The following is a 14,864-nucleotide window of genomic DNA, read 5'->3' on the forward strand; positions in this document are numbered from 1 at the left end:
ATAAGTGTTTCCAAGCAGGTTGTGAACACGTTGAAGATAACGAGCACCCCGGACGCCCCAGAACATCAACTGATGAAAATGTGGAAAAAGTGAAAGAAATGATTGTGAATGATCACTGAATCACAATCTGAGTAGTAGCTGATGATGGGATATCAACTGGCTCATGTAATGAAATTTTTTCGGATGTTTTGGGTATGAGTGTGACAGCAAAATTTGTTCCAAAATTGTTGAATTTTGAACAAAAACAGCAGCGAATGGAAGTTGAACAGGAGTCGCTAAATGAAGTCAACAACGATGCAGAACTACTGAAACGTATAATAACAGCTGATGAAACATGGGTTTACAGATATGATGTCAAAACTAAGATTTAATCGTCCAAGTGAAGGCATTCTGTATCACCAAGACCGAAAAAAGCTCGACAAGTATAGTCGTATGTAAAGGATATGATCACAGTTTTCCTCGATTTTAACAGCATAGTGCATTATGAGTTCTTGCCACAAGGTCAAACAACGTCAATAAGGAACATTACCTACAAGTTCAATGCCGTTAGCATGAAGCAATCCAAAAAAAAAATGGCCGTATTTATGGTGAAACAATTCATGGCTTTTGCACCACAATAATGCACCTGTTCAAACCTCATTGCTTATTCGTCAATTTTTAGCCAAAAACAACACTGTAATGACACCCCAGCAGCCATATACGCCAGACTTGGCCCCAGTGATTTTTCTATTCCCAAAAATATAGAGAACCTTAAAGGGCCATCATTTTACAAGTACAGATGAGATTAAAAGTGAACAACTGAAAGAACTAAACACTACACCAAAGATAGAGTTCCATACGTGTTTTGGGGATTGGAAAAAATGCTGGCACAAGTGTATAATATCTAATGAGAACTATTTTAAAGGGGATAACATTAATATAGATGAATAAATAAAATTCTTTCAAAAAAACAAAAATTCTCGATACTTTTTGAACACGCCTTGTATAATTTATAGAAAAACACAAATGATGCAGTAAAAGTGTTATTCTCTAAAAGTGCTACTTTTTATATTTATTTGATAATAACATAATAGACCTACTACAACAGAATTAATTTTGGTATATACGATATTTGATATACTGATAATATACAGAAAACATCAATATACATGTTTATCTAAACATAATTATGCTGGTTGGCTGTAACCAAAACACATTTAATATTACTTAAACGTAGTTCCACAATCAAACACCAAATCAATGAAAAAAATAATAGAACACTGTGAACTTTACATGTCTTAATTATAAATACCTTTAAAATAAGCAAGTCCAACAAGACACTGAGTCTGAAAATCCCCTTCATTAATTTCTTGCAAAACTTTAATGGCTTCTTTATAATTTTTCATTCGTACATAAACTCTACCAAGATTAGCGCGGATAAAGTTAAGATATTGTTTTGGAGCCAATTCAAGTGCTCTATTAAATGATCTAACAGCACAGGAGAATAAACCTGATTTCTCTTGTAAACATCCAAGCATATTAAATCCGTAACAATCATTCTCTCGTTCGTCTAGAAAAAATAAACAGTCAACATTATTACAATTATTAAGAAATAAATGAAAAACTTCAAGTACAAACTGATTATTTTTTATTAGTGAAATTTACTTTTTATTAGTATTAATTGTTAACTTCTTAAAATGAAGATTTTTGTATATGCTGTCTTCAGAAGTGAGGAAAACATCTGTAGAAAAGCATAATATGATTTGTCTATTCTCACAAAGTAGTTAGTACAAGTACTGTCCCACATTGCAGCATATTTTCCTTTAAAGTCACTATTATCTGAAAATCAAAATTTTATATTTATTTATAAAAAATATATATAATTATTTTTGCAATCAGTAATACTATGTGTGTACTCCAACAGCTACATTAGATATACCTCTTATTTTGTTTATTTATGCTGTGTAATGTTCTATAATACTTTTTCTTTTTTATTGGTTTTACCAATGTAAATATTATTATATTTGTCGCACTTAATTTTGTACATTCCTCTTAATTTATCTCTATTTTTTTATTACTGTTATTTTTTAAATATTTAGTAATGTGATTTTTTGGTTTATATGCTTTTTTATATCTATTTTATCATATATGTTGATAATTTTTTTATCATTTTATTTGTATAATTGTATTTAGGTATAAACTAGTACTAATTTTTTTTCTTTTTTTCTAGCTGAACACATTAATTACTATTATAAGAAATATTTGTCTTCAAAATTACTTTTGAGTATGAGAGTCTTCAAAATTACTATGAGTATTAAATATGAGAATAAGCGTTAACAAACAGAAGGCTTACCAATGGGATCACCTATATTTGCTATTATGTTGAAATATCAATGTCTGCAATCAGTAATAGTTAGTGATTGCAAAAATAATTTAGAGATTTTAGAAGTATGTAATAATGATAAAAAAATGAATATATTCAAAAAATATTACATTTATAAATATAAACAAAAATGTAAAACAATGAACCACCAAATAACATTCGAAGATGATGATTTAATTAAAAACATAATAAAATTACTATCTAATAGTTGACAATAATGAAAATAAAACAGAGAAAAATAATACATTTAAACATTACATCATTTCAATACTGGACAGCAAAATTTGCATATAATTTTGTAAAACTATTCAAAATATTTAAAACAGAACAATATAAAATAACAAATTTTAAAAAGAATTATATATAATGTAATTATAGAATTCAATATCAATTGAAGATGTGGGATCCTGTGAAAACATTCTTGGAAATTAATATTGTAAGTTTAACTTCATATTATATTAAATTTTATTCACACAGTGGTAAATATGTTAATGAATTATATATATATATTTTTTTGTCTTCAGTCATTTGACTGGTTTGATGCAGCTCTCCAAGATTCCCTATCTAGTGCTAGTAGTTTCATTTCGGTATACCCCCTACATGCTTCATCCCTAAAAATTTGTTCTACATATTCCAAACATTGCCTGCATACACAATTTTTTCATTCTACCTGTCCCTCCAATATTAAAGTGACTATTCCAGGATGCCTTAATATGTGGTCTGTAAGTCTGTCTCTTCTTTTAACTATATTTTTCCAAATGCTTCTTTCTTCATCTATTTGCCACGATACCTCTTCATTTGTCACTTTATCCACCCATCTGATTTTTAACATTCTCCTATAGCACCACATTTCAAAAGCTTCTAATCTTTTCTTCTCAGATACTCAGATTGTCCAAGTTTCACTTCCATATAAAGCGACACTCCAAACATACACTTTCAAAAATCTTTTCCTGACATTTAAATTAATTTTTGATGTAAACAAATTATATTTCTTTCTGAAGGCTCGTTTAGCTTGTGCTATTCGGCATTTTACATCGCTCCTGCTTCGTCCATCTTTAGTAATTCTACTTCCCAAATAACAAAATTCTTCTACCTCCATAATCTTTTCTCCTCCTATTTTCACATTCAGTGGTTCATCTTTGTTATTAATCTGGTTTATTAGTTATTATCTCTGTAATTATATATACACATACATTTTTCCACATAATACATGCATATGCACTCGTTCACCTGAACAAACAATCAAAGACAGACTCCACAAAATTGAAAGGAGAATGGAAGAACCTGCATAAAAAAAAAGTTCCAAAAAGATGGCAATGGTGGATTGTACCCAACAAAATTGTGTATAAATAGTTAGAACCCATCACTGATACTATGCCATGTGTAAGAGGAGACTAGGATGATCCTTTGGACATATTATGAGAATGCAAGATTCAAGACTTCTGAAACATCTGTTGCAAAAGTCAGTACAATCTTGACTTGAAAAACACAAAGACAGGATGCAGATGGATCTGAAGGAAATCAGCCTCATAGATAAGATAAAATTAAACAAGAAAATCAAGAACAAAAAAACTTGCTTCACTCTTATAAGAAAAAACACTAGAGAGCACAAAGATCAGAACGTATGAAAAGTACTGGGAGGACTGCATGGCCGAACAACCCCATCAAAGAGACTTTGACTGACTAAAGTGATCCTATGCGGTCATAAAAGATTATAATAATACACAAACACACACAGAAAACACCAGTTCTGTACTTACAAACACCACATTTTCAGCGTTACACACTTCTTTTTTTTTTTTGCTGAAAAAATATTAAATTATACAATTAGCTAAAATTTACGTACAGAGGAGATATGGACTACAAAAAGTTTAATTTAAATAAATATATATATATATATACAATGTGTTTGAAAGTTGTGTAATGGAAACTGATATTACAATAACTGGATTATTTTATAAAAAGTGTTGAGAATGACCTCCTCCAACATCAATCAATACAGCATTGCACATTCATTTAAACATAAACTTGTTTATGCCCACAGTTGACATTTGTCTACATGGCCTAATTTTTATTTTTTTTCAAATAAATATATTGTACAATAGCAGTACGATGTTTTTGTATCATAGGCTGGTATCTCTTTTCAATATATCGCTAAGGACATTTCCTATATGTGTGAAACCATATACTCAGTAGATCTGAAAAGTTCCCAAACTACATTTCTGTAGTCGATGCAAGTAGCGCCATCTCTCGAACAACCAAGGAACTACGTAGTGCAATATCTGATGAATGTATGTACAAAATTTCATCATGTTTGTCACTCCAGTCTTGAGTTATATTCAGCCACGTACATTGTGTTCATGTGACCCTGTGCAACTTCACCACATGCAACAGAACAGCACGATAGAATTTTGTGTTTGACAAAAATCTTTTGTTGAAACTTATTCTATAATACAGCAAGGATTTGATAATGAAGTCACATCTCGTACTACAACATACACATGGTGGAAGCAGCTAAAAGATGGTAGAGTTGTTGGATGATGACGAACAAAGCAGGAGGCTGCAACAGCTGTTCACAACGAAAATATTATAAATGTGTGCGTGCTCCTGCTCGAACCTTATGTTACCCTTCGGGCCATAGCAGAAGAGCTAAACATCGGTAAACACATGGTACGTACAATTCTAACAAAAAAATGAACCGCCGAAAGGTGTGATCTTGTTTCGTTCCACACTTCTTGATCGAAGAACAAAAACAGGTACATCTTTCTTGCATTCAAGACTTCATTGAAACTGCTGATAACGACCTGAATTTTTTGAAAACATTTATAACTAGGGATGAACAGTGGTGCTTTATGTATGTCTACAAACAACGCATGAATCTGCTGCTTGGTTGAGTATTGGAGCACAAGACTGGTGAAAATCAGGCAGCAAAAATCAACAGCGAAAACGATGTTGATTGCAGTCTTTGACCCGAAGGGCCTGATTCACCATGAATTCTAGAATCTATTTGGAAGTAATGACACGCCTGATAAATCGCAATCGTCGAATCCAGCCCGAGTACTGGGATCTGGGCAGTTGGACTCTCTTGCAAGACAATGCTCCAGCATGACATCAGTTTTAACACGTTTTTACGCCAAAAATCAAATCGCTGTCTTATCCTATTCACCCTATTTACCTGACTTGGCTCCAGCAGAATATTTTCTGTTCCCAAAACTCAAGTTGAAGATGAAATCCGCTTTTTTTAAATTCCGGCCATCCAAAGGGCTTGCATTGAGCAGTTAAAGGCAATCCCAGAAAGTGATTTCTCCTGAGCATTAGACGGGCTCTACCGGCACTACGAGTGTATAACTAGAGAAGGGTTCTATGTAGGGGAGTAATGCGAGTATTCGTTTATCTTAAAATCTATATTTTTGTTTAATTTAGTTCAGGAACTTTTCAGACATACTGTGTATGTGATCTTTGCTTAATCAACCTCATACATTTCACACCATGGCACGCAAATCTATCTAAGTAGATATTTTTATCTACTTATTCATTTTTAACTGAATTTTTCTTTAATGAAATTTTTTTAGAAATAATAGTTTTTTTTTGTTGGCAAATAAAACTTGAGTGTGTAAATTCGTTGACAGTGAACTTTGCTGACAGGATGTAAATATTTTAACACTTTTGGGTCACTATTTTATTTAGATTGACATTGGAAGAGATTGCAAGTATACTGGAAGATGATTTTTTTTATGCTACTGTTTACATAGAAACCCAGAAAACTACTTCCAAAGTGATGAAGATGAACCAGGCGAAAAGATGTCAACATCTTTCAGAAAATCAACTTCGAACTGATTCTGAATTAGTTTGATCCAACAATTTCAGATGGTGGCCTAAGAGAAAGGAGAAATGATGATGAAGACAACTTTGATTTTCAGTCTCATTTATCTACCAATAATAATGATTCCACCAAAGCCTAGTACATCTTCATATTCAGTTCCTTCATGTCTAAAGATCGCAAGAAAAATGGTCCAACCAAATAAAAACAAATACATACACAATTTTCTCATAGACAATGGAAAAACAGTGACACTGATGATAATTTTCATATGGAGTTCACTCATCTAGATTTTTTAAACAACAATTACTCCCTGATGGATTTATTCAGTAAGTTTTTTGATAAGTATTTGATACTCTTGTTCTATATTCAATTCAATTTGCTATAGAAAAGGGCAATCCAATTTTAAATTATCAAGAAGTAATTTAAGGTTTTTTATAGCTATCTTGTTATTTTGTATTATATGTTCAATCATGTAGAAGGATGTACTGGAAGTACATAATGAAGCTGTATCTAAAGCAATGTCTTGTAATTGCTTCAAAGACATCTATAGATACTTATATTTTTGTGACATTTCAAATTTAAATGGGTGTGATTGTTTTGGAAAAATAAGAGATATATGGATAAATATGGTAAATGAGAGATGGCTGAATTTCTTTCCCAGCGATGCCTATCTACCTCTGGATAAGTCTATGGTGCCTTATTTTGGTAGACTGCATGGAAAACTATCGGTAATCTGCATGGGAAACCTATTCGATTCAGGTTCAAGGTTTGGTCACTTTGTACAAGACTAGAGTACATTATTCAAGAGTAACCTTAACAGAGAGCAGCAAATGGAAACAATTCCAGAACTAGTAAGTTGTTATGGACCTAATCTAACTCAATAGGAGATATAGTTTGTTTTTTGAAATTATTTTACCTCCTTACATCTGATAAATGCATTACAACACAAAGGCCATCATACAACTGGAACTGTGCGTCTTAACCAAATAGAAAAGCACCCTTTCCTGATTAAAATTATGCAAAAAAGAAGTTCGTGGCAGTTTTCATCAGGTTACAGACAACGTAACTGGTGTAACTGTAGTTCAATACAATGATAACAACATTGTTCTGATTTAAAGAAAGTGAAAAATCCACTTTACCCAGCAAATAAAAAATACATTCTCTAGATGATCTTTCGGTTTTTCAAACCATGATCGGCAGATTAAAATACTATATAAAAGTAAAAAAAAAATGAATTAGTCATGACTGTTTGCTTGTTAACAGTATATTACAGACAATTCATTTTAATTTTTGACTTTTATATAATATTTTAATCTCTTGATGACTGTTTGAAAAAACTGAAAGATCTAGAGAATGTATTTTTTATTTGCTGGTAAGGTGGATTTTTCACTTTTTTTAATTATTTTATTAAAGTATATCAACGAAAACAATGTTTAAGAAATTTATATCGTTACAGTAGCGTCATCGATGAGTGGTGTCTCTCCTCTAGGCCACGCAAAATGATGGAGTAATGTAATGAAAAAGAAAATACAAGTACCTACACCACCCTGTGTATTTTATTATAATACATACATGGAGTTGTTACAATGAATGAAAATGTCAACTGTTATTGAATTAAAATAAGAACAAAAAGTGGTATTGGCCAATGTATTTTTCCTAAATGCTTTGATGAACTATGTATGGCTACTCTATCGACTAACAATAAAAGGAGAAGCAAACAATCTGAACCCATTGACTTTCACCAGATTAGTTGTATGATCATACCTTAGAACATACTCAATAGATCGACAAAGTACATATGTATCTTTCTGCGTGTTACCCAAAATCTGGTACTAAAGAAAGCAACATTTTCTTGAAACTAGCACTACTCAAATTCATTGCGCACAATATGGTAAGGCTGTACAGAAGTGTAAAGAATGCAATGTTGGATTACATATACATTACAACATACTATTTCATTCTCATTAATGAATTTGAATAATTGAATTTCATTGAGTATACTATATTTTATATATTTGTCAATGTTTTTACATATTTGATTTAAATTTTTATATCTTTTTTTTTTTGTCCGCACTCAAGCAATTCATTCCGCAGAGGATGAGATGAATGTTTTGTAGCGTGTGTGAAAGATGACATGCCTGACCAGGATTCGAACCCAGGACCTCCGGGTGAAAGGCCGAGACGTAATATTGATGTAGATATTTTATATCTATATCAATATTACATGTATGTGAGTTTTTTTTATGAAAAACTGCGGCCTAATTATATGTAAAAGTAGTTTAGTTTAGTTTATTTATTTATAAAAGTTGTGCTTGCATTGTTGGTATAAGTAGTGTATACATTATATAATTTTGAATAAAATTCATTTAATTATAAAGACATGATTATATAATATTCACTGTTGCCCTTCCAGGCCATTGTTGACATATAGAATATGTGCCCAACTATACTCACTGCTGATATTTATAGACACAACAAAAATTAACTACCATAACTACAAAATAAAAAAAATTGGGTACTAATGAATTAACCAGCTGATATACTGGAATGTCAGTGCGATAAACTGTTTGTTTCGCTGACCCCACAGAAAGTATCTGGAGGAGTCAGATAGTGCAATCATGCTGGCCGCAAACTGCTTGAAATGATTTGTTCACCAAAGAAATTTTTTTAAAAAGTCATTGACCTGTTAGCTGTGTGTGCTGTAGCGTCATCTTGTTGGAACCAACTTTCCACTTTTGTTAACTGACTAAGTTTGTAAAACACAATAATGATCACTATTAACTGTACTTTCACAAAAGATTAGACCCACAAAAGACATTCTACTCACAACAACCCAGACTCCAATTTTCGCTTTGTGTAAAAATTGATTGTAATCATTCGTTGGGGTTAGTTGTTGACCACACTCGTGAATTTTGTGAATTAATATACCCTCCCAGATGAAACCATGCTTCATCTGTAAAAAATGTAATGTCGAGGTTACCTATGGAATTTTGGTCAATAAAATATTTAAACCGTTGAAAATAACTTAGCTTTAGGCATCATTTATAAGTTTCAGTTCTTGAACCCAAACTACTTTATAGGGGAAAAATTTCAGTTCTTTCCTTACAGCTTTATGTGTGGTAGCAAGTCTGATACCGTGCTGCTTTACTAACTTAAGCATTGACTTTGAGTCCATAGCATCCAAAATACCATGCAGCTTCTGTTCATTTAGTTTATTTAAGTGGTCTTCCACTTCGATCAGCAATTTCAAAACAGCCTGTTGCCTGAAATTTTTTGATAAGAGTTCAAACTGCATTGTAGTGAGGAACAGGTATATTGGAAACTTTTCAGAAAACTCGTGCTTCACTAAATTAGTACATTTGTCACCTTCACAAAAGATGTGTTCAACAAGAATGCATTTCTCTACCAAAAGTAATTACATTTCTCGCAAATATTAATTCCGATAAATGAAACAACATGAAACAACGAAATGAAGCACGTTTTCAACAACTAACATCTTGGTTTATTACTGAACAACACTCAACACACCCACAGAGCAACCAACCTAACACCCAGAGAACGGAATGCACCACCATAATTCTAATCATACTGCACAGCAATTTTCGGAATGGACTGTACATACAGAGAATACTCGAATGTCTAAATTATGATTCTTTAAAATGCAATTCCATTGTGTTTTGAGAACACCTGATAGTTTTAATATATTTAAAATCTGTTAATACTATTTATTTTAAATTATAATTTAATAAATATTAATATTTATTAATATTAATATTTTAATATTAATAAATATTATATATTTATTAATAATAATTTATTATAATTAATTTTATATTACAAATTATAATTTAATTATTTGCAGATTTATTTTAAATCTGCAAATGCTAATTCTATTAACATTAATTTTATTGTTAACTTTCTTTAAAGCTGAGAACTATTTGTTCGATGAATAAATTTGTGCAGCTAGAGTAGATTAATTTGTGAACTCATGAAGTACTTTTTAAGTACAATGAGTATGTTTTCTGTATATTGGTTTCTTTTGAAATTTACATGCAATAGTCAACTTCACTAAATGTATATGTTAATTTTTTTCTTTCTTATAATTGTTAATAGATTAATTTTTTCCCTTGTTCATCCTCATTTTTCTTTTATTTTATGTAACTTGAGTAAATGAAAGTTATTATACACATTTGTATAAATTATTAATTTATATTGCTGAACAACTTCCATGTGATAAATAGCATATATATTTTAATATTCTGTAAATTACAACTAAATGCACGTAAGTGAAATTGTGTAGTGCTGACTAGTGTTTATGTTTAACTGTCAATTATTTTTCAATATATTTTGAAATTTGTTGAATTTATCTAATGTAACTTGACTGTCTTGAACTACGGCACTCTTCCAATTGAACAGCCCAAATCAAAATAAGTAAAACCATTAAAGTAATTTTAAGGCCTAATTGCTGTTTCTATATTATTTTATACCAGATAATATGTTATTCTACTACATGCATTAAATCCCTATAACTGTCACCAAAATGAAACAACTCTGTCCTCTGACAGGCTAACATATCATGAATTTGAGTTAGTAAATTGTATATAGTAAGCAACTATTTAAAAAAAACCAGTGGTAAAATTTTAAGACCACTTGAAGAAAGAAGAGAAAAAATTAAAATGACTAAAAAAATAAAAACAAACTGACCCTAACTTTTTCAAACTGATATAGTGGTGATTACCAAGATGGTTTTCTTTGAGAAATACTATGAATTAAAAGCTTAATTTGGAGAAATGATCAGCAATGAATTGACAAACCAACTAATAACTAGATATTTGTTTAAAAAGTCAACATTCAATTTCTTTCAGTAAAATAAGTAATGAACTAGAGGTAAATGTGTTTTTTCCTTTATTTGTAATTACAAAATTGAATGCTGTTAAACATTTTGGATAAGATAAGTCACAATGCCTGTGTGCTTGTATGTATAAAGGGCACTAGGAAAGTTTTGCCATGTGACTTTATTTTTTATAATGTTTCAAAATAATTTCCTCCATACAGTAAACACTTCTCCATTCTTCAAAATAGTTTTCAAAGAAACCCTGGCATGTTTCATTGGAGATCTTGGCACATTCATCATCCCTCATAAAATGCTTCCCTTTCAGTCTGTTCTTCACCTGGGGGAACAGCATGAAGTCATATGGAGTGAGGTTAGGATTGAAGGGAGATTGCTCTATAGTTTTATTCCAGTATGGGCCAAATACTCTGAGCAGACTTTGGAGTGGAGCACTGGAGTGTTACTGTGTCCATTCTCGAGAGTTTTGATAACTTTCGGCAGGCATTCCTCGATATACCTATCACTGTGTTCAGAGTTTCCAACACAACTCGTACTAAAACTCCTCTCATACTAAAAGATATGGCTATTATTCTCTTCTTCAACAGATCTAAATTTACATATAGTCATTGAAGTCTCATCATTTTTGAACATACACACTTTGTTCTACTGGGACATCATTTAATAGTATAATCAAGTTTCATCCCCTGCTATAATATTATTCACATAGGGAGATTTCCCATTTTCAAACTTTTTCAGCATTTCAAGGCATCATAAAACACAACATGTCATCTTATCCTAAGTCAAGTTATGTGGTACCCAAAGGGTACAAAGCTTTCTAACTTAAGGTGATCTCACAGAATATAATTGCCGTGTATTAATGCCCAAGGATACCGCTATTTGGTGGGAGATTAAATCTCAAATTGAAATCTGCCTCAAGCAATTTTCATACTGCAGGAATATTTCCTTTAGTTACAGACGAAGATGGTCGACCTTACCTTGGAGCATCCTCAAGCCAAAATTTCCTCTTTCAAACTCTTGACACTGCCTAAATAATGTTGTATGATAAGAACAATCTTCTCCAAGCACAATAGTCATTTCCTCTACATTTAATCCACATGAAAAATTGCCTGGTATTTAATTTTTAACCAAGATGACATCACTACCTCTTTTCACTAACACAGCTAAAAAGCAAATGACACTAAGATAGTGCAGGCTGGGAATTGTGATGATCTGTTCCATCATATTGCACAACTTTGTTAGTGCCCTTTATATCTACAGATATTCATTCACTTGAAACCCAGAAGCCAGTGACAGACACTATCAGAATGATCTTTTATCACTGATTTTACTAATCTTTAAGAATGGTTTCAGACATAAATTTATTCTTACACCATTATTGCTGAACAATAAGGCTTAAATAAAGGTGTTTTGTATTTCATAGTATTTATATTTTACAAGAGAACATGATAATGTGTTACCATGGACAGAGCTACATGGTTCCTAAAAAGAAATTTAGACAATAAATAAATTTTATTTAAAAATTTCATTTATCAAAAGCAGGTTAACTATCTTGAGTTTAATTACAAAATTCTAATTTTTCATCATTTTAATAGGTAGGTTTGTGATTTAATTTTTCTTAACGTCATTTATCTATAAGTTTTATTATATTCTTTCCAATATACTTTTAAAAATGCATTTTATTTTCATCTTGCATTTCAAACCAAAATAAAAGCAAAGGAGATTTTGTTCAAACAGTTTTATTTATAAAAGTAAACAATGAACAACTGCTAATTAAAGATTATTTAAAATTTTGATTAAGGGTTCTCGTCCAGATAAAAAAACAAGATATGCAGAGACAGTATTAAGTAATTCAGCTTATAATATGCTTAACAGAATATGATGTTAATAGTCACTCTTAATTAAAATTTATCTTTTCTAATGTGTTATTTCATATTATACTGATTTGATACAACAAATACTCCTAAAACAAGAGTTCCAACAGATACATAAACTTTGGCTTATATCATCTGGATCTGATAGATTACCCAAAAATTATTGTTTTTGGTATTTAAAAAAATAAAATCAAAAATAAAACAATTATAAAGTTTCACTCACCTGTATACCATAACATAGCATCACATGCAACAGTAACAGCATGCACAGAAATTATATTATAAACGTAATACTGCTTGGAAATTTCATTTTGCATAGTCTGTAATACCAGCTGTGCGTAACCAGAACCAGATTCAGGATGAAAACCAAGTTGTGTAGTATGTCGAAATAAATCTAATGTATCTGAATCACCTACAGCTTCCGCTATTAATGACTGTTTCAAACAAAGTTTTTATGTTTATATTCAACATTTTATGTTAACATAAAAATAATTTTACAAATATATCTTCATTCATTAAAATTTCATCTATGTTTATTCATAAGAATATTAATAAATGGAGTCCGAATACTATAAACCCTTACCTCTTTCTATTTGTGAGGTATAATACAAGCTAGTAATTAACTGCAAAGCCATGAAAAGCAAGAACTAGGTATTTAAAAAAAGCGAATTACATTTCTATATGGTATAGTACAACAAAATTATTAAATCTTGGTTACAAGGTCGCTAAATGTATAAATTATTTAATAAGTTTACTTTTATTTTCAGTCCTTTCCTGATCTACCCAAAAACTATACAACTACTAACATAAGTCATAAAACATCTTCCACCTTACTTTGTAACAGCAGCTAATAATAAAAATGTTGTAAATTAGTTTTAATATTAACTATATCTGTATTAAAACAAATTAACAAGATATTTAAGTAATATAACAATATTTGATTAAAAAGTTTACTTCTGCTGTCATTAATAATAATAAAAATATTTAGGCTGGTATTAAGCATGTAAAGAATTTATAATGCAGCTTATCTTCTGTCAAATGATTGAAAAGTATATAATTTTGGCTTGTATCTTAGCATTTTTTTATTGCTTTGTAAAGAGTAACTGTAGTTTCCAGTTCACTTTTCTATTTCAAGCTTAATCTCATGAATATTGCTAACACAAAAAAGCATAATCAGATAACCACCTCGCTTAGCACAAACCTTCATTCAGTTAATACATTGTAAAATTAAATTTACATTTACCTATACCTTAATTGTCATTATTTTATCCTAAAAATTGGAATTATGTTACTAAGTTTTCAAAACTTTATCTTAACTCTTCACATCAATATTCATTACTGATTTCTGTACAATAAACAAAATTTAGTTACTATTTGTTTAACGGCAAGCAAAAAAGCTTTCTCCATAATTTCCTCCAATAAATGTATTCAATTCAGTTACAGGAAATAAACTAAGAGTACATCCTGTGCTGGATTCGTAAACTATAATTAAAAAATCTAATATATGGAGTGGTCATTAATTTATTTAACTATCAAATGGTTCAAAAATGAAAAAAGGAATGATATTTAAACTGCTTTTATTTTACTTTTTTAAATTAATATCTAATGACAGATTAGATATTAATTTAAAGATTAATATCTAATTACCGGAGCCGTCTAATTATCTAAGGACTCCTTAAAAGAGTATATTAATAACAAAATCAATAAACTGAATAAGCTATCAGTTAATAAATCATGAGAATTAAAAAATCATTTATTTTTACAAAACAAATTATTAATTAAAATATTTATTAATTTCAAATAATCCAAGATTATTTAACTTTAATAAGAAACAAGTTGGCTCAAATAAAAGATTTTTTTCATCATGATGAATATTTTTAATAACAACTGTTTATAAGGTTACCAAACAAGAAATATTAATATTTCTAATAATCTATGGGTATATTACCACAAATA

At 30.3% G+C, this 14,864-nt stretch overlaps 1 protein-coding gene across 1 annotated transcript in view; it reads right to left on the reverse strand.

Moving 5' to 3' along the window:
• Positions 1-14,864, reverse strand: part of LOC142322448 (tetratricopeptide repeat protein 37-like) — a 139,430-nt gene that overhangs the window by 40,580 nt on the left and 83,986 nt on the right. Inside the window, exons 14-15 of the mRNA XM_075361547.1 lie at positions 13,132-13,342; positions 1,292-1,549 (exon numbers count right to left, since the gene is read on the reverse strand). Coding sequence (XP_075217662.1) covers positions 1,292-1,549; positions 13,132-13,342 — 469 coding nt within the window. The remainder of the gene's footprint in view (positions 1-1,291; positions 1,550-13,131; positions 13,343-14,864) is intronic.

The sequence above is a fragment of the Lycorma delicatula genome, chromosome 3 (assembly GCF_047948215.1).
Source record: "Lycorma delicatula isolate Av1 chromosome 3, ASM4794821v1, whole genome shotgun sequence".
NCBI lineage: Eukaryota > Metazoa > Arthropoda > Insecta > Hemiptera > Fulgoridae > Lycorma > Lycorma delicatula.